The sequence below is a fragment of the Mus caroli genome, unplaced genomic scaffold (assembly GCF_978045245.1).
Source record: "Mus caroli unplaced genomic scaffold, Mus_caroli_1 scaffold_8, whole genome shotgun sequence".
NCBI lineage: Eukaryota > Metazoa > Chordata > Mammalia > Rodentia > Muridae > Mus > Mus caroli.
Window position 1 is genome coordinate 140668660 of NW_028227263.1, and position 21819 is coordinate 140690478.

General features: G+C 41.5%; 1 protein-coding gene and 1 pseudogene across 1 annotated transcript in view; one reads left to right on the plus strand and one right to left on the minus strand.

Annotated features, from left to right (window-relative positions):
• Nucleotides 1-18200, plus strand: part of LOC147003736 (NACHT, LRR and PYD domains-containing protein 2-like) — a 41216-nt gene extending 23016 nt beyond the window's left edge. The window contains exons 9-11 of the mRNA XM_085841085.1: nucleotides 7365-7535; nucleotides 15943-16113; nucleotides 18068-18200. Coding sequence (XP_085697211.1) covers nucleotides 7365-7535; nucleotides 15943-16113; nucleotides 18068-18200 — 475 coding nt within the window. The remainder of the gene's footprint in view (nucleotides 1-7364; nucleotides 7536-15942; nucleotides 16114-18067) is intronic.
• Nucleotides 8149-11426, minus strand: LOC147003737 (NACHT, LRR and PYD domains-containing protein 5 pseudogene; annotated as a pseudogene).
• Nucleotides 18201-21819: the final 3619 nt, after the last annotated feature.

The following is a 21819-nucleotide window of genomic DNA, read 5'->3' on the forward strand; positions in this document are numbered from 1 at the left end:
TGCTTTTAATTTTTTTTTGTAAAGTATGACCCATTGGGTCCAATTTGTACTACTGACACGAACTCAGGTGTAGGATCATCCACTTGGGGGAAGGACAACCTACCAGTAAGCACCTCCCAAAGAATGGTGACTCTACCTCCTCCAGCAGTCACCAACTACTAATAGTTTGTAGTAGTGAGAGAAGGTCCTCAGAAACCCTCCCTCATATGAGTAGTATTTTTGCCTGACTTGGTCTTCTGGAGATAACCATGGATGCTGTGACTTCATGTGTGCAGCGGCATGTCATGTCCAGAAGACACTATTTCCATCAGTCCTCCCACCCTCGAAGCACTCCTCCTCACCCTCACACCACTCCTCCCTTCCCACCCTCACACCACTCCTCCCCATCCACACAGCTCTTGTTTCTGTCCTTTTGTAAGATAGTGTCTCCCAGGCTGACTTTATATTCAAAACAATCCTCCAGTTTCAGACTCCCAAGTGCTGTGCCACCAAGCCCAACCTAACATCCTCTCCAAGTCTGTGTTTTTAGCACTGTGTAACATAAAGTATACATGGTTAGAGGTGGAATCAACTTGTCAACAAGATCAATATGGATCCATTATAATTTTTAACATAATTTTTTGAGATTAAAACGTAATTACAATATTTTTCCCTTCCATTTCTTCCCTCCAAACTTTACCATATATCCCTCCCTATTCTCCTTCAAATTTATGGCCTCTTCTCACTAATTGTTATTGCATGCACATGTGTATACACACACACACACACACACACACACATATGGATCCTGTTAATACCATATATTATTTGTAGGTATGTGTTCAGGGCTGATCACTTGGCACTGGTCCCTGAGGATAGACCATCTCTATTTCTCCCAGCTCTCCTCAGTTGCCTATTGTTATTTGTTTAGAGTTGAGGCCTCGTGGGCTTTTCCCTATCCAGTTTTGCCTGTTAACTAGTATCACCCTTATTTATTCAGCTCATGTTTGGTCAGTCATGTTGGTGAGACTTGATGAGTGTAGCTTATGACAGTACTAGGAGATATAATTTCATAGTAAATTTCCTGACCCTCTGGCTCTGTTGATCTTTCCACCCCCTCTTCTGCAATCTTCCCTGTCCCTCAGGTTCAGGAGTTTTTGAAGATATATCCATTGAAACTGGACTCCAGAACTCTACATCTTCATTAGTTGTGATGTTCTGCAGTAGTCTCTTACTGTTGCAAAGAGAAGGTTTGTAGGATTAGTTTCCACAAAGTAATGGGGCTGTACTGCAGAGATTGTGTTTAGCATTGACAGTACTATACTGGGTAACAGAGCATCACTACCAACATTTAAACACTGGCTCTGATTGGATGATGGTCACCAGTACAGTTTGTTCTCATTTGCATCCTATTACTGTAATAAACACTGTGACAAGAAGAGTTTGGGTAGGAAAGGGTTTGTTTCATGCTACATCTTGTAGTCCATCATGGATGGAAGCTAAAGCAAGACCTGGATGCAGGATTTGATGTAGAGGCCATAGAAGGAGCTCTGCTTACTGTATAGTTCACTTTGCCCTTTGATACAACCCAGTACCACCTGCCCAGGAATGACACCACCTACAATGAATGGGGCATTCCCACAACAACCATTAATTAAGAAAAAGCCTTACAGACTTGCCTACAAGACAATCTTTTTTTAATTAGGTATTTTCTTCATTTACATTTCAAATGCTATCCCAAAAGTCCCCCATACCCTCCCTCCCCGCTACCCTACCCAGCCACTCCCACTTTTTGGCCCTGGCATTCTCCTGTACTGAGGCATATAAAGTTTGCAAGACCAATGGGCCTCTCTTTCCAATGATGGCCGACTAAGCCATCTTCTGATACATATGCAGCTAGAGACACGAGCTCCAAGAGGTACTGGTTAGTTCATATTGTGTTTCCACCAATAGGGTTGCAGACCCCTTTAGCTCCTTGGGTGCTTTCTCTAGCTACTCCATTGGGGGCCCTGTGATCCATCCAATAGCTGACTGTGAGCATCCACTTCTGTGTTTGCTAGGCCACTGCATAGCCTCACAAGAGAGAGCTATATCAGGGTCCTTTCAGCAAAATCTTGCTGGTGTATGTGATGGTGCCTGCATTTGGTGGCTGATTATGGGATGGATCCGCAGGTATGGCAGTCTCTAGATGGTCCATTCTTTCGTCTCAACTCCAAACTTTGTCTCTGTAACTCCTTCCATGGGTGCTTTGTTCCCAATTCTAAGAAGGGGCAAAGTGACCACACTTTGTTCTTCTTGAGTTTCATGTGTTTTGCAAATTGTATCTTGTATCTTGGGTATTCTAAGTTTCTAGGCTAATATCCACTTATCAGTGAGTAAATATCATATGAGTTCTTTTGTGATTGGGTTACCTCACTCTGGATGATGCCCTCCAGGTCTATCCATTTGCCTAGGAATTTCATAAATTCATTCTTTTTAATACCCTAGTAGTAATCCATTGTGTAAATGTACCACATTTTCTGTATCCATTCCTCTGTTGAGGGGCATCTGGGTTCTTTCCAGCTTCTGGCTATTATAAATAAAGCTGCTATGAACATAGTGGAACATGTGTCCTCCTTACCAGTTGGAACATCTTCTTAATATATGCCCAGGAGATGTATTGCAGGATCCTCTGGTATTACTATGTCCAATTTTCTGAGGAATCTCCAGACTGATTTCCAAAGTGGTTGTACAAGCTTGCAATCCAACCAACAATGGAGGAGTCTGCCTTTTTCTCCACATTGTTGCCAGCATCTGCTGTCACCTGAATATTTGATCTTAGTCATTCTAACTGGTGTGAGGTGGAATCTCAGGGTTGCTTTGATTTGCATTTCCCTGATGATTAAGGATGCTAAACATTTTTTCAGGTGCTTCTCGCCCATTCAGTATTCCTCAGGTGAGAATTCTTTGTTTAGCTCTGAGCCCCATTTTTTAATGGAGATACTTGATTTTCTGGAGTCCACCTTCTTGAGTTCTTTATGTATATTGGATATTAGTCCCCTAGTTGACTTAGGATAGGTAAAGATCCTTTTCTAATCTTTTGGTGGCCTTTTTGTTTTATTGAAAGTATCTTTTGCCTTACAGAAGCTTTGCAACTTTATGAGGTCCCATTTGTCAATTCTCAATCTTACAGCAAAAGCCATTGCTGTTCCGTTCAGGAATTTTTCTCCTATGCCCATATCTTTGAGGCTTTTCCCTACTTTCTCCTCTATAAGTTTCACTGTTTCTGGTTATATGTGGAGTTCCTTGATCCACTTATATTTGACCTTATTACAAGGAGATAGGAATGAATCAATTCACATTTTTCTACATGATAACTGCCAGTTGTGCCAGCACCATTTGTTGAAAATTCTGTCTTTTTTCCACTGGATAGTTTTAGCTCCCTTGTCAAAGACCAAGTGAACATAAGTGTGTGGGTTCATTTCTGGGTCTTCAATTCTATTCCATTGGTCTACTTGTCTGGTGCTATACCAATACCATGCAGTTTTTATCACAATTGCTCTGTAGTATAGCTTTAGGTCAGGCATGGTGATTCCACCACAGGTTCTTTTATCCTTGAGAAGAGTTTTTGCTATCCTAGCTTTTTTGTTATTCCAGATGAATTTGCAAATTGCCCTTTCTAACTCAGTGAAGAATTGAGTCAGAATTTTGAAGGGGATTGCATTGAATCTGTAGATTGCTTTTGGCAAGATAGCCATTTTTATAATGTTGATCCTGCCAATCCATGACCATGGGAGATCTTTCCATCTTCTGAGAGATCTTCTTTAATTTCTTTCTTCAGAGACTTGAAGTTCTTATCATTCAGATCTTTCACTTCCTTAGTTAGAGTTACTCCAAGGTATTTTATGTTATTTGTGACTATTGAGAAGGGTGTTGTTTCCCTAATTTCTTTCTCAGCCTGTTTATCGTTTGTGTACAGAAAGGTCATTGACTTGTTTGGGTTATTTTTATATCCAGCTAGTTCACTGAAGCTTTTTATCAGGTTTAGGATTTCTCTGGTGGAATTTTTAGGGTCATTATATATACTATCATATCATCTGCAAAAACTGATATTTTGATTTCTTCCTTTCCAATTTGTATCCCCTTGATCTCCTTTTGTTATCGAATTGCTCTGGCTAGTACTATGTTGAATAGGTATTGAGAAAGTGGACACCCTTGTCTAGTCCCTGATTTTAGTGGGATTGTTTCCAGCTTCTCACCATTTACTTTGATGTTGGCTACTGATTTGCTGTATTTTGCTTTTATCATGTTTAGGTATGGGCCTAAAATTCCTGATCTTTCCAAGACTTTTATCATGAATGAGTGTTGGATTTTGTCAAATATTTTCTCAGCATCTAACAAGATGATCATGTCGTTTTTGTCTTTGAGTTTGTTTATGTAGTGGATTATGTGGATGGCTTTCTATATATTAAACCATCCCTGCATCCCTGGAATGAAACCTACTTGGTCAGGATGGATGATTGTTTTGATGTGTTCTTGGATTCGGTTAGCCAGAACTTTATTGAGGATTTTTGCATCAGTATTAATAAGGATAATTGGTCTGCAGTTCTCTATCTTTGTTGGGTCTTTCTGTGGTTTAGGTATCAGAGTAATTGTGGCTTCATAGAATGAATTGTGTAGAGTACCTTCTCCTTCTATTTTGTGGAATAGTTTGTAAAGAACTGAAATTAGATCTTCTTTGAAGGTCTGATAGAACTCTGCACTAAACCCATCTGGTCCTGGGCTTTTTTTGGTTGGGAGACTATCAATGACTGCTTCTATTTCTTTAGGGGATATAGGACTGTTTAGATCATTACCTGATCTTGATTTAACTTTGGTACCTGGTATCTGTCTAGAAATTTGTCCATTTCATCCAGGTTTTCCAGTTTTGTTGAGTATACCTTTTATAGAAGGATCTGATGGTGTTTTGGATTTCTTTAGATCTGTTGTTATGTCCCCCTTTTCATTTCTGATTTTGTTAATTAGGATGCTGTCCCTGGTTAATCTATCTTGTTGATTTTCTCAAAGAACCAGCTCCTCATTTGGTTGATTCTTTGAATAGTTTTTGTTTCCACTTGGTTGATTTAGCCCCCGTGTTTGATTATTTCCTGCCATCTACTCCTCTTGGGTGAATTTGCTTCCTTTTGTTCTAGAGCTTTTAGGTGTGTTGTCAAGATGCTAGTGTGTACTCTCTCAAGTTTCTTTTTGGAGGCACTCAGAGCTATTTTCCTCTTAGAAATGCTTTCAATGTGTCCCATAAGTTTGGGTATGTTGTGGCTTCATTTTCATTAAACTCTAAAAAGTCTTTAATTTCTTTCTTTAGTCCTTCCTTGACCAAGGTATCATTGAGAAGAGTGTTGTTCAGTTTCCACCTGAATGTTGGATTTCTATTACTAATGTAGTTATTGAATATCAGCCTTAGTCCATAGTGATCTGATAGGATGCATGTGACAATTTCAACATTTTTGTATCGGTTGAGGCCTGTTTTGTGACCAATTATGTGGTCAATTTTGGAGAAGGTACCATGAGGTGCTGAGAAGACGGTATATCCTTTTGTTTTAGGATAAAATGTTTTGTAACTATCTGTTAAATCCATTTGTTTCATAACTTCTGTTAGTTTCACTGTGTTCCTTTTTAGTTTCTGTTTCCACAATCTGTCCATTGACGAAAGTGATGTGTTGAAGTCTCCCACTATTATTGTGTAAGGTGCAATATGTCCTTTGAGCTTTACTAAAGTTTCTTTAATAAATGTGGCTGCTCTTGCATTGGGAGCATAGATATTCAGAATTGAGAGTTCCTCTTAGAAGATTTTACTTTTGATGAGTATGAAGCTCCCCTCCTTGCCTTTTTTATTTATTTATTTATATATTTATTTATTTTTTGGTTTTTTCGAGACAGGGTTTCTCTGTATAGCTCTGGCTGTCCTGGAACTCACTTTGTAGACCAGGCTGGCCTCGAACTCAGAAATCCACCTGCCTCTGCCTCCCGAGTGCTGGGATTAAAGGCGTGTGCCACCACCGCCCGGCTTTTTTTTTTTTTTCTTCTTCTTGCCTTTTTTATAACTTTGGGTTGGAAGTCGATTTTATTAGATATTAGAATGGCTACTCCAGCTTGTTTCTTCAGCCCATGTGCTTGGAAAATTGTTTTCCAGCCTTTCATTCTGAGGTAGTGTCTGTCTTTTTCCCTGGGATGGGTTTCCTGTAAGCAGCAAAATGTTGGGTCCCCTACAAGACAATCTTATGGAGGTACTTTCTCTATTGAGGTTTCTTCTTCCCAATGACTCTAGCTTCTTTCACGTTGACAAAAAAGTAAATAGTGAAATTTGTATGTAAGGTCTGGAGTTCCTTCCTCAACACCATGAAAAACAAAGGACAGAGGAGGGAGGAAGTAAAGGAAGGAAGAATGGTAGCTGTCAGCTTTTCCTATTTTTTTTAACATTTGTAATAATGTTAAACAGCCAAGGTCTGATAACTACTTGGTTATTTGAATGTGATGAAATACTGAGTTCATGGTTAGAGGTAGATGGAAGGAAAGAACACCCCAATAATACACTACATAAGTATCCAACCAAACACAGAAGTCCAAAGCCATAAAGACCCTATCCACCTAACTAGCCATACCTTGAACTTACAGTCTAATTATGTTAGAAGGCACTATTATCAGTACAGGCAGGATGACACATACCTGTAATATTAACATTTGGAAATCAAAGGCAGGAGGATCATAGCCTATGCTACAGAGTGAGACTCTGATCTCTCCCCCCAAAAAAAAATCACCACAGAAAACTTACTACCTTCTAAGATCACCAAACACAGCAGTGAATTAATTATCAGCATTTATGAAGAACCTACTGTGTACAGGCACTATGCCAGGAACTGATCTATGACCTATCCATAAAGTACTACCAATTTAATGGTTTCTCTGTTGGAGGATAAGAGCTGCATTTACTTTTGAGCATAAGTAAAAGATGGTTGGACACTGAATCCATTAAACGATGTGTCCTCTTCATTCTCCTCTAGGATCTTTGCCCTCATCTAACCACAGGTAGCTCTCTTGGTTGACATTAGCAGGCATGGGGTTTCCTTTCATACCAATTAATTTTATTTACTCATTTCTTTGAGAATTTTGTATACATATACAATGTATTTTAATCATAATTCACTCCTTTCCAACTTCCCTATGGGAAGGAAGAGTTTTTGAGAAACCCATTCTATGATTTCATTCCAATATCACTTATCATAATGTCTCTAAGCTTGACTGAAACCAATGGCTTGAGGTAGAATGTAGTGGTTTGGATGCATCATCCCAGAATGGACTAAGGTGTTTATTTGTTTCTGGTTTTTGTCCCTGTGCATGTGATTTTCCAGACTGTGGTCCTGTAACATCACCAATACTGGTTGCCACCATCTCTCAAAGATGCTCAGACAAACACTGAGCCTGAAACACTTGGATCTGGGGCTAAATCGCATCGGAACCACAGGAGCAAAGTTTCTGTGTGAGGCTTTGAAGAACCCCAAGAGTAAATTGAAAAGTCTATGGTGAGTTGTGCCCTTTTGGACTGTAACCTCTACCTTAAAGGAGCTTTCAAGTGTAGCAGACCCTTTCAGAAGCAATATGGGGAAGTCCTGAGTCAAGTCAGTCATGTTTTGTATTCCATTTTTTTCTAGTATTAGTGTCTATAGCTGGTACATAGAGATCAGTAGGACAACAGGAAGGGGGTTGATTCTTTCTTCCCACCACAAGAGATCTAGAGTTCAAGCACAGGTTGGCAGGCTTGGCAGCAAGGGCCTTTACCCACTGATCTACCTCTCTAGCCCCAAGTTAAGTGTTCTTTTAAATCACCAGGCAAAGGGCTGTAGAGATATTGGCCCAGCACCTAAGATCTCTTTGTTGCACACAAAGAACATAAATATTGTTCCCAAGCTCACATCAAGTGGCTCCAAATTGGCTGTAACCAACCGCTCTAGGGACTCTGCTCACTTCTTACCTCACTGGCCATACAGACATGTGTGTAAAGTTTACTTTTGTTTATTTGTTTGCTTTCTTTTCTAAATGCTCTGTTTATTTCATTCTCACTACATTCTCTGAGGTGAGACAAACATTTCACAGATAAAGAAGTCCTAGGATGTGAAGAAGAGGGGACTCATGTCTTCAGATTTTCCACCAGTTACAGTCATCTTCTATCAATAGCATACTGGTCACCATCAATCACCATGTAGGGCTTGATAAACTGCACTTCCTCCAGCTGTCTTCTCACCTAGGCATAGTACTGCTGTTTCCACAGGCCAATTATCCACAGGTTAGAGGCAAGGAATTGGAATGCAGAGCACAGCTTCAACATCCCTGATGTGCTGAAGTCATTCTTCACCATGTTTAGGCTGTTCAGGTGCGGGTTTCAAGAGAGGGCTGATGACATTGCCTCACAGTGGTTGGAAGTGAACTCACATACTCCCAAACCAAGTCTCCCCAGGGAGCTGCTACTTTGCTTCAGTCCCTCGAACAGAATTATGACTCCTTTGTTTCCCAGGGCAGTGTTACCAAGTCTTTGAACTGCTTGGTTGTTGTGATCATACAACAGGTCCTGGCAGCAGTTCTCCGTGAGCGGGCAGTCCACTAGTTCCAGTTCTTGAAGGTAACAAGTGGGCTCCTTTAAAGCTTCACACAGTAGCTTCATTGCACTATTCTGTACAGGGTTCATGGCCAGGCACAGGTGTGTCAGCTTTCTGTTGTTTATAAGTATCAATGCCAGGAAGTCTTAGGCATCATCTATAATATTGCAGCAATTCAGTATCAGTCACTGGAGAGCACATTCTGGATTCCTCATGAACTGACACAGCTATTGCTTCAGTCCCCAGGCTGTTGCTTGACAGGCTCAGGTGAGTCAAGTTCTGGTTGCTGAAAAGGTTGCTGGAGGCCAGAAGGTTGCAGCTGACAGGTGTGAGGTCACAGCTGTCCGGTATCAGCTTCTGCAGTGGACACATTGAACTACTCAAGACATTCCCAAGTGATATCATGCTCTTTACCGCCACCTTATTTTTTGCCAGGCCGAGGTACTTTAGACTGGTGGTTGAAAGCAGGAGCATGGAGATCATCTCCTAACCAGAGAGGGTTAACTCCCAGGAATCCAACCCCAGAGTCTCCAGGGAGCAGCTTGGATGTTTCAGCACAACACAGGCTAACTTGATGTCATCATCCTTCATGGGAGTGTTCCCTAGATCAAAGTACTTTAAGTTCTGATTACTAACAAGGAGCATCCAAAGATATTTCAGGCCAGACACTACATCTGCACTCTTAAATGTCAGAATCCTCAGCTTGAGGCACAGTATCTTCACAGCCCATTTGTTCAGGATGCTGTTACTCAAGTCCAGCACCTTCAAGTTTGGGTGGGTGCTGAACACAGAGCAAAAGGTTCCCCACCACTCCATGAGGAGGGGCTTACATTGTGTCTCCTGGAGAGCAACAACAGGGCACAGCTCAAGAGTATTATCCACTGAGAAGACATCTCTGATATCTACCCTGATTGTCTTCAGGTTCTGACAGTGCTGGAGACAATAGGAAGGTACCATCAAGTCCATCTCCTGGTTAATCAGAAGCCACACTTCTTGGAAGTTGTTAAAAGCCATGTGAACAAACTCTATATCTTGAGACTCAGATAATAGAAGGCATCCAGGATGTCTATCAGGCTGGTGCCCTTGACCTACTGACCTATTAGAGAGACCCAGTGTTGGAGCTTTTGCTTGAGAGTCAGAGTCACAGGACATTCGAACAGAACCTCCAGAGTCTTCAAGATATCCTTGTGCATGAGGCCAAATAAGAAATGATCCATACTGAGGAGGTGAGTATCGTCTCTCTTTACCTCCATGATGATCCTTTGGTTTTTAATGAAGGAAAAAAATATTGATTCCATTCCCCCAACCATTCTAAAACATAAGACAGCAAAAAAATCCTGAAGGCTGAGATAGAAGAAAATGTAACACTGCTCACTGCTGTGGTCAACCTGGAGAAGGATGTTCATATGAAAGAGGGCTGAGATCTCAGCTGACATCCTGCACAAACTCATTAGGGTAATTTGCTCTTCCTGACTGAGTTCTTGGAAGGCCTTCTCAAGGTGAACTGGTGGAACACCAATGTAGCATATAAACTGGTGAGAGTCTGGCAGGGTATGGTGAATCTCTTTCCCAGATTCTGCAGCTATAGAGCCTCACAGACCATTGAGCATACAAAGGGAGCCTGGCACTGGTCAAATAGCTGGTGATTTTCTATCATGGAATGGAAGACTTGCATTCTCTGATAGTCATCGGAGATGTTCTCACAAACCAGGTGAGGTCTCTTTTATGCAGATAGTCCTTCAACCAGTATATGGGGGGGGGGGGGGCACCACCATCGACTTGGGCTTTTCTAAGCCTGTGTTTCTGGTGGTAATGATGAGAAAGAACTGGGGTAGGAGGAACTTCCTTAGGCGGCTGTACATCAGGATGTATATGGACTGTTCATCCTTCCAGTCTCTGGTGAGTGTCATATTGTCATGTTGAAGGACAGAGCCCATATCATCCAAACCATCTATAACAAACAGGAGTCTTTCTAGTTGGAACATGATCTTTGTCACTGCAGTCTAGAAGTCTGGCCACTCCTTGGCAATAAGCTATGCCAAACTGCTCGTCCCTGTCCACTTTCTTACTCTTACAGAGGAGGAGGAGAAGAAGATGAAGGAGGAGAAGAAGATGAAGGAGGAGAAGAAGATGAAGGAGGAGAAGAAGATGAAGGAGGAGAAGAAGGAGGAGAAGATGATGAAGGAGAAGATGATGAAGGAGAAGATGATGAAGAAGATGATGAAGGAGAAGAAGATGAAGGAGAAGATGAAGGAGAAGAAGATGAAGTAGGAGAAGAAGATGAAGGAGGAGAAAAAGGAGGAGATGATGAAGGAGAAGATGATGAAGGAGGAGATGATGAAGGAGAAGATGATGAAGGAGGAGATGATGAAGGAGAAGATGATGAAGGAGATGAAGAAAGAGAAGATGAAGGAGAAGGAGGAGACAGACGGAGATGGAGAAGGAGACAGAGACGACAGAGATGATGACATTGGACATGTCTTGGTAGAGTTCACCCTGTGAACAGCCCAGAACAATACTTCTGGCCAAGCTGACTTCCAAACTCATGGTTTTCCATGTAGGATAATGGTGTGAGGCCTGAAGATTTTCTGGTATGGTTTAAAAGCATCGGTGATACTTTTATCTCTGGGCTGTCATAGTGTAGATCCACACTGGTGTTGAATTTAGCAATCACATGGGCCTTGTAGTCTGTAGGTTACCTTGTTCATCTGCTTTTGTCAGTGCATCTTCTTCCTCAGGTTGTAAGGCTTCTGATGTTTCTTCCCAGTCTGGTCCTTGGTCTTTCAGGATTGCTTTACTGTCTTTTTCTGGAGGACTCATTGTGCTTTCTGATGTTTATTCCTGCACTGGTCCTTGGTGCCCCGCATATAAAATTGCTTTTTAAAAAAGTTTAGCTAGTAACCTTTATATGCCCCAGTACGGGGGAATGCCAGGGCCAAGAAGTCGGAGTGGGTGATTAGAAGCAGTGCTGGGGGAGGGTATAGGGGACTTTCAGGATAGCATCTGAAATGTAAATTAAGAAAATATCTAATAAAAATTGAAAAAAAAAAGAAATACAAGAAAAAAGGTTAGCTAGTGGATGTGATTGCTTGCTGTTCAATTATGAGACTGGGGTTCATATTCCCAGCATCAACATAAAAAAGCCAAGTGTGATGGTGCATGCATACAATGTCAGCACTGGGAAAGCAGGGACTGGGGCATCTCTGGAACTCAATGGGCAGCCATTCTACCCAAATTACAAATCCCAGGTTCATAGAGAAGACATCTCAAAATATGAGATGGAGAATGCTGAAAACAGTATCAAGCCCCTGGCCTCCAGACACAGAGGCACATGTGTACATTCACACATGAACACATATACATTTAAACAAACAGGGTATACAGATGTCTCCTCTGAAAAAAATTTAAGGAAAAGATGAATTAAGCCAAGCAGAAGCACTCACTGCTGCCCAACCCCCAAGATTTATAGAAATAAGAGTTGGACATTATACCTAAGTCCTCAGTAAGGTCAATGTAGTCTACTTGATTCTGTCCTACAAATCCCAGATAAGTTAGGATCATCAATCAAATGCTCTTGATGACAGCCCTTAAATGGTGAGAGACTTGTGAGAGATAATACTCTGCATAGAAGTGTGGTCATATGATTGTCACCCAACAAATGTCCTCCCTATTCATTCACATTGTCACAGGTGCCAGGGTTCCTTGTCTTCTCGTGGCTGAGCAATACTCCATTGTAGGTATTTACCACGCTTTCCTTAACCCACCAAATCTGTTGGTGGTGCTTGGCTTGTTATACTTGAACTAGTATCAGTAGTCTTCAGTGAATGTCAGGAAAACTTAAACAGCCAGATTCACAGAAGCAGAGAGTATATAGTATATACAATATACATACTGTATATACAATACTACATATATAATATATACAATATGCCTACTATACATATAGTATATATAGTATATATACAATATACATAATATATACATAAATACACTATTATACAATATTATAAAAACAACAAATTTGGGAACTCTAACATAGTGTGGTGGTGATCAAAATTATTTCTTTGTAGCCATTGATGCACAAGAGGCAACAAATCATCATGTTGTATACTCTGCATATAAACTTTATCAGATATTTTGAAACAGGTTTTACTACATAGTCCAGGGTACCCTAAAATTTGCAGTCTTCTAGTCCAGATTCCTGAGATCTAGGTTAAAAGGTGGGTATCACTATGTAACCTAGCTTTTCAATTAAATACTTTAACATAAAACATGTTATCTTGTGTTTGTAACACATGTTAGTATGGTATATTTGCAGTGTTCCATACCTATTTTTATAGTTTGTAATAGAAATGCTTGTGATCTTTCAAAATTTTAGCACCCAAGCAATACCACAGGATAATTGAAACAGAATCCCTGGAGTACAATCCAGATACCAGTATCTTTGGTGGTGAGGGGACAAGAAAAAAAATCTTAAACTGGGAGTGATGGTGCATGACTAACATCCCATATCTCAGGAGGATGAGGCAGGAGGATTGAGGGGTCACTGCCAGACTTGGCTACATAGTAAGACTCAATCTCAAAAATAAAACAAAACCACACTTATGCATAAGACAGGATATTGGAATAGATGAGGCCTGGAGCTCACTATCCTCCTCCCTCAGCCTAGCAAGTGCCTGAGTGACACCAGGCCTGGTTAACTCCATAGTGTGGCTATTATCAAAATTGTTGCAGTCAGGCATCAGGATTTTTAGTATACCTCTTAATTCTAATGTTTGCTAGTATGTATGAATCATATATTAAAACAGAGTCATTGGAAAACAGGATGAGTTGTAGCCAGGCAGTGGTGGTGCATGCCTTTAATCCCAGCACTTGGGAGGCAGAGGCAGGTGGATTTCTGAGTTTGAGGCCAGCCTGGTCTACAAAGTGAGTTCCAAGACAGCCAGGGCTATACAGAGAAATCCTGTCTTGGAAAAAACAAAAAAGCAAAACAAAACAAAAACAAAACAAAAAGCCAAATAGGATGAGGTGTATCTGCTGAAAACATGGCATGAAAACATTTTGTCATGAATTAAATGAAGCCTAGCATTATTGCCACATGGAGTTCATCCAACAGCATGGACTAAACTTAGCCCATGACCTGAGATGATCTTGATATTCCATATATGTGACCCTGCATACATGTCATCATGTATGTGCCCATCACTTGATCACTTCTACAGCCTCTCCTCTCTGTCCCTGCACACTTGGCAACCCCAGATTTTTCCTGTGTTGAACATATCCATTTTCCTGTTTCCCTACAGTTAATTGAGATCTTAGTTCAAAATGGAATGGGTCTTTCTCCCCTACCTAAAAACTTCAGTATAAACTGTCCCTCTAAGCAGATTATTTCCTCACTTTGTGTGTGTTCCTCTATCCATTCTTTTTTCAAAGTCCAGTCTATTCTGAAATCTTGGAACCTTCTTCCAGTTATATAGAATTTGTACCTATACCTGGTCAAACATAGCAACATCTAGGTGCATGTGTTGACTTTACAAGGGTGTATATTCAGACATCTTTGTTTCAACTGTGGGTTTTCTTCTCAAACTTTATTTAAATGTTTACCATACTTATTTACTTCGTGGTGAAGGGAGAGTTAGAGCATTCCAAAACATGGGTGTGTTCTCTCCTTCTAACATGTGAATCCCAAGGATCGAACTCAGGTCATCAGACTTAACCTTTATCCACCACTCATCTCACAATATGTCATCAACTTTTCCCCATGTATCCCAAGCTAGCTTCAAATTCTCTAAATAGCAGAAGAGGACTTTTGACTCCTGGTCCTCCCAAGTGCTGGGACAACTGCCAAACACCTCCATGCCCCATGTTATGTAGATGTTGTGATTGTGTGCATCACATATGTATAGCCTGCTCAGCTTGATACTATTTCAAATAATACCTGTAAGCCAACATCAGGCCTTTGTGTGAGCCCTTTCTCTGTCTGGAGATCTACTCCAGATATCTGCTGTTCTTTCTCTTCATTCTCTCATGTCACCCATAGCCCTTGATATGGCACCCCCAAATACTCCTTTCCTTTTATAATCTTTGCTTGTGCATGTAATATACTACACAGTACACTATTTTTGTTTTCCTTGAGGGAAGAAACTTCTGTTGCTCATTTGTTTAGCCCTTATACCCCATGTGCCTGTCATACAGCATGATACCCATAGAATTGGCTGAATTAATTAACTACTTCTTAAATTTGTAACTTTATTCTATGAGATTTGCATATATGTATACCATGTATTTTGATCCATTCCTCCACTACCCTTGAGTCTTTCTGGGACTGCCTAATCCATCTTCCTCCCAACTTCATGTTCTTTTTTTGTTTTTATCAATATTAGTATTAATCAGTCCACTTAGTCCAGTGAATACTGATCATATGCACATAGGTGTGGGGACATGGGCAACCTACCATGTCTTCATCTCCAAAGTGATTCTTCCTCTGTCAACTGACAATAGCTCCCCAGAAAGGACTGGAGCCTCTGGAGCCCTGCCCTCATCTATGCTGACATTTTGTTTAGCTTAGTCTGTATATGTCTCCTGCAGGTAACTACAGTTGCTGTGAGTTCTTGTGTGCGACGGTTAGCCCATGTCCATATGATAGTGTCTCACATGACTTTTCTCCATGCTCCAGCTCTTAGACTATCCGCCCCCTCTTTTTTTTTATTGATTTTTTTGGGTTTTGTTTTTTGTTTTTTGAGAAGGGGTTTCTCTGTGTAGCCCTGGCTGTCCTGGAACTCACTTTGTAGACCAGGCTGGCCTCGAACTCAGAAATCTGCCTGCCTCTGCCTCTCGAGTGCTGGAATTACAGGTGTGTGCCACCATGCCCGGCTTATCCACCCCCTCTTACAAGATTTTTTCCTGAGCCTTGAAAGGAGAGAGGTTGAAGATGACCCTTTATGGCTAAGCAGCACTTCATTTATTCTTAACACTGTGATCAGTTATAAGATTCTTTATTAACCACACTTCTAAAAAAAAGAAAAGGAAGCTTCTTTGACTAAACTTGAAAACAACACAGATTGTGGTTATAAATACTTCTCAGTTTGACAGTGTGTGACCATCTAGAGAAATGGCATCCAGTTCCCCCATGAGAAAACTTTCAACCCTGTTTATAGTACCATGTAACCTCCTTTCCAACACTCAAATCTGAGCAGAAACGTGTTGGTAACCCCTATAACTGTCATGCCCCTACTGTACAAGCAAGCACAACTTCTCTAGAAGGTGAGTATTAGAGTATACAGGATCCAGTACTAGATAAGACTTAATGAGTTAAGTTTTGTGTTTTGTCTGCAAGGCTGTGTGGATGCTCCATTACTCCACTGAACTGCCAAGACTTCTCTGAGACTCTTAGAAGCAACAAGAGCCTGAACACTCTAGACCTGTCTCAGAACGCCATGGGAACTGATGCCATAAAGACATTCTGTGAAGCCTTGAAACTTCAGATTTGCCCCCTGCAAATGCTCAGGTATGATCTCACTATTTCCAATTCCATAGGGTTTCATACATCAGTTGCTGGCAAGCAGCCTCATCCATTGGCATTTAGTCAGCAAATCTTTTAATTTTTCAAGACAGGGTTTCTCTGTATAGCCTTGGATATCACTTTGTAGACCAAGCTAACCTCAAACTCAGAAATCTGCCTGCCTCTGCCTACCAAATGCTGAGATTAAAGGTGCGTATCGCCACATCCAGTGGTCACCAAACAAGCACTGGTGGGTAAACAGAGTCATAGAGAGAATGCACGAGAGACCAAGAAGCCACAATTGTTAGACACTTATCTATTAGGGTAGACAAACTCCAACTCTAACATGATGTCCGAAAAAGTGGGAGCCTGGTGTGAGAGCTCAGGCCTATTTTCTGAACCTTGGCAAGTTGAGATAAGATTGCCATACATGGGCTTACATGGGGAGTCTCAAGCTCTCTCAAAATAACACAAATAAAAATGTGGCTGGGGAGATAGATTACTTATTAAAGTGCCTGTTACTCATACATGAGAACCCCAGAACACACATAGTGTGTGAAGGTATAAGTCTGTAATTCCAGCTTTGGGGAGGCAAAAAATAGTCAGATTCCCCAAAACTTGATATACAGCTTAATATAGCCAATTGATGAGCCCTAGTTTCACAGACCCTGATTCAAAATATAATGACTGAAGGATTCATGACTCTGTGTTGTATCTGTATGACTACTGATATCTTTTTTCCATATTAAATCAACATGCAGGACTGTGTGTGTGGCTCAGTTGATAGTGTAGTTGCCTAGTGTGTACCTTGAGTTTGATCCTGAGAACTGCAGAAAACTGGCTGTGATGGCAAACTTGAAAGATGGAGGTGGAGCCAGAGAGGGGCTGGATGTAGGCCACTGCACAGAGGTAGTGGATGTACGGCTTTGTCTTCATACAGGTTCCCCACAGGTGGAGTATGGGCTGTCCCTGACTCTGTTGCCTATCTGTGGATTCTATCCCCATAACTGGGCTGCCTTGTCTGGCCTCAGTGAGAGAGGATGTTCCTAGTCCTGTGTGACATGATGTGCCAGGAGGAGAGGATACCCAGGGAGGGCCTCCCTGTTTTTAGGGGAGGAGAAAGGAGATTTTTGAGCAAGGACAGGGAGAGGTGGGGCTAATATTGGGGTGTAAAGTGAATAAGTAATGAAAAATGTTGAGGTGGGAAAGATGAAAAATTCAAGGTCATCAATAATTACATAATGAATTTGGGGCTAGCATAGGCTACATGAGACCCAAAAGGCTGGGGTTGGGAAGTTAGTAAAATTCTTGCTGTGTTAACATGAAGACCTTAGTTTGGATCATCAGTACCCACCTAAAAGCTAGGCATGGCCATACAGATCTATAACGCCACTAGTTAGAGACAGAGTCAGAAAGATTCTAACAGCTTACTAGCTAGCCAGTTTAATGAAAATGTTAAGTTCAGGGTGTATGAGCGACCCTGTCTTAAAAACAAAGATGGTTGGGAATGAGCAGATTGCTAGAGGTTAAAAGAACATACTTGCTTGTTCTTGCAGGGGGCCCAGGTTTGTCTTCATCACCTGTAAAGTGGCTCACAACCATCTGTAACTCCAGCTCCAGGGATCCAGTGCCCTCTTCTGAGCCCCAGTAGGAATGTCGGGCATGAAAGTGGTACACATACATACAGAACACTAATGAAATAAGTTGAAAATGGGTATGATGGTTGAGAGACATCCCTGTAGCAACCTCTGGCTTCTATATTCAGCCACAGGGGTGTATTCCACCAACACATGCATGGGCACATATGCATATACCATATACCAAAATAAGATTTAAAATATGCAAGTCCACTTTGTAGTGCAGTATTAAAGTGACCCATAAAACATTTAAGGCATGCGAGAAGTTTACATGGATTTTTCTCAAAACAACAAACCATTTTTCTCCTCTGGTTGCAACCTAGATTGAAATTTGATGAAGCTAAACCCAGTATCCAGAACCTGATCCAAGAGATGAAGGCGAGCCATCCACAACTGAGAATCAGCAGTGACCGAGTGGATCTTAAGAATCCTCCTCTTCCTCATTTCATTTTTTGAGGCCATTCTCTGGGCACCCTCTCTGATTTATTGACATCTGAGATAAATGTCCTTATCCTTCCCAGATCTATGTATAAAACTCACACGTGTCACTAAACAAGAATAAATGTAAAACGTTCGTATCACTGGTATATTGGGGAATAAAAGAGAAAGCATGAATGATGAATTGTGTTTACTAATGGGTCCCCACAAAATTCAGAGAAAATCTTAGGGTAACATGTAACACTATTCCCGAGCAGTGCTAACTACACATGCCAGATTGGGCACCAGTGGCAGAACAAAGTATGAATACCACGAAAATCCAGTTTGGTAAACCAGAAATTTTTATTAGGATTACTTCCAGAAGCAGCAATGACTCAAAGGCAGCCACATCACCAAAGCCCGTCCCAGCATGGGCAATGACTCAAGAAAGCTGACAACTTGAGGCGTGCTACACAACCTGCAGGCCATTGGACAGTTTGGAGAGGTTCTAAAAGGCAGCTGGGGCCAGTCTGGTCTGAGTGTCTCTCAGCATCCTCACTACTCTATATACTTGGGGAATAATGGGCCTAGTATACCTGTCTCAGTCACTGAGTTGGTTCTTTCCTGTGTTAAAGGGTCTGCCCTACAGTATGGTATGGTTCACCTCCCTTAGGAACACCCTGCATCTTAATGAGATTCCCTACAAAATAAAAGTATTATCCCCAAAGAAACCACTACACAATAGCAGCGAGATGCAGAGCAGGAAATGAATGTGGCAATTGTTTGGTTGTACCTATATCTATAGTCCTATGATCACTTCTGGTTTTATGTTTTGTTTGCAGCCCTGGGGACCGAGGCCAAGGAGACACACAGTCAGTAGAGGAAGCACAGAGAATGAAATGTGTATCCTTGACCTAGGCACGACATGTCCAGGACTCTAGTGCTTCAGCCCCACAGGACTGGCTACAGCTTACCTAAGGGATGGCAAAACTTTCCTAAAGAGTCTAAGTGCAATTGAGTGACCAGTGTGGATAAAAACTAACAACAGTGGTTCTATCACCCTGGCTATATCAAGTGATGAATCTGGGGTCACTCAGATTTGCCATGGCTGAAAATAAATTTTATCGAGAAGAGGTTTTTTGTTTAAAAACCAGCACCTGGACTGGTTGGTGCCAGGATTGCACCTAGGGCCATTCCCCAGCCTTTAATCCTATCAGCCCAGAGCTTATAAAGGCAAAAACCATTAGATTGTGTATATTCTGCCTACACATAAACAAAGGCTTATTTTAACATATACATCTTACAGTTGTCCAAGTCATCTTTTGAGCAGAGTAAGCAAGCTTGATTACAAAAAGCAAAAGTAGCAGTTAACCTTCTGACCTATTTTGCAAAAGCAGCATATTTTACAAGATCTATTTTAAGACTACCCTTCAATGTCTGGGGAAGGAGGAGGTGGGCTACTAGCGTGAACAAGCTAGGTACTTACATGTGAGAGGCTTTTTTTTTTTTTTGCTTTTATATTTTTCTCTCTCCAGCATAGTAATTAAAACCTTTAATGTTAACCATAATATTAAACCTGAGACTGAGACCTACAGAGATCGCCCACCAATCTTTGCTAAGTTCTTCCCTTGTGCTGTACCTCATAAACATGATGAAGATCCAGGTTGCTAGAAGTATTTGCCCCACAATGGTAGCAAGCATCTACCTGATCCCTGATTTCCTAGGTGAACATCTCTATCCATCCTTTCTTCATCCTCTCTTCACCTTTCATCTAGTCAGGGTTTTAAGATCCAGTCTATGTTGGTCACAGTAGGTACAGATGTTGTCTATTGAGTTATATTTCAAAGTTTTGTTTTGTTTTGTTTTGTTTTGTTTGTGTGGGGGGGGTGTGGATATGTGATGTATGCCTGTGTGCTCATTCATGTGCGTGTGAAGGTCAGAAGTCAGTGTTTGGTGTCCATTCTTCACCTTACTTTTTATTCCTTTTTTTAATGAGATATTTTCTTTATTTACATTTCAAATGTTATGACCTTTCCTGGTTTCCCCTCTGTTGCGGCCCGCCCGCGGTCCACAACACGAACGGTTCACTGAGAATGGCAGTTCCCTGCAAAGAGAGGAATCTAGACGGGGCGGAAGAAACAATGGAGTCAAGACAAGACTCTGATCAAGACTCAATTTAATATTTCCAGACACTCAGTTTATAAAGGAAGGGGGAGGGAACCCAATTTCCCGCCAAGTAACTCAGGGTCCAGTAGCAGGACGAACACGTGTGTGACTCCAGGCAGCAAAGGCAGGTTCCAGCAGTGGGCGTGGCAGGACGAATGAGCCGGTAGCTCCACCCTTGAGCAGGCAGGTTCCAGGCTGGGGGGAAGGGAGGCCACATTTCCCCCCATTAGATAACAAAACAAAAATAAAAAAGGGGGTGGCCTGTGGCAGAAAAATTATCTATGTTCAATAGTTCTGCCTGAGTTCCTAGGGCTAAAGAAAAAACCTATTTCCGTGGGATTCCCTAACTATTCTAATGGTAAACTGTATCTGGCTGAGACTGTCTTAAAAGCACTGACTGAAATACCAGCACTGGGCTGTAGGCTCTGACTTTATAATGCTAATTAGTGCTGAATAGGTAGCTACCTGTTTGCCTTTTAAGTAGGGCATTGGAACCCTGGCTGAGTTTAGCTAAACAATTTTAGAATAACACTGAACTGATAATTATCCACAATTTTGGGTGACAGGCAGGGGAACAGTGAGAAGAGATTAAGACTGGCTGGCTCCTAGTACAAGGCCAATTGGCTTTTTTATTATTTGGGTGGGAGGCAGTGAAGGGCTTGCCCTTATGACAGCAAAGTCTCCAATCTCTCTCCCCCCTATTAATTAAGTTTAAATAGGCAATGCTTAACAGAGGTGATCAAATGATTTTCTCATCCGTAGATGAGTGGGCCTTAACCTTGACTTGGGTGGACATTGGCCTGATTCCTCCCGTGAGCATTGTAAGGACTCACATCTGTGGCTCTTGGTATCTTTTGGGGAGGGGAGGCAGAGCCTTAAGTATTTTTGGTTTTTAGCTGGAGTCGGATACCAACCTCCTTCAAATCAGGTGTGTCGCACAGGGAACTCAGAAACGGTCAAACTGGACCTTCCCTCCGCAGTAATCTCCTGCGCCAAGCGGTACCCATACCGTATTCATATGATTATGAATCAGTATCGCAATTCTGAGTTATTGCGAGGTCTCTATATGAGACTTGTCAACCTCAGATTTAGCAAGGCCTAGACAAGAATTATGTCAGTATTAACACCATTAATTTTGGTTAAAATAGGAGCTGAAAGTCTTTCCTCTTCATCCCTGTTATTCCCAGTAGCCTGAGGAACTAAGGACACCTTGCAGTAACAGCAAGGGTGAAAAGCCAGAGGCTAGCTAAGGGACTAAGCCTATATCTATCAAAATAAGAACTAATCTTTGTAAATATATATGAAATTTCTACTTCCCTAGCTCTCCTGGTAAATCTAAATCTTATCTTAGACTGAAAAGCCACATGCTGGGATGTCCCTGGAAGGGAGATTAGCAGAACCACCTGTTTGCTCTTAGGGGCGGGGCGGAGAACCGGAGAATGTAGATTGACCTGCTTGAGAGAAGGAAGAATACTAAACAATTAGAGTGTAG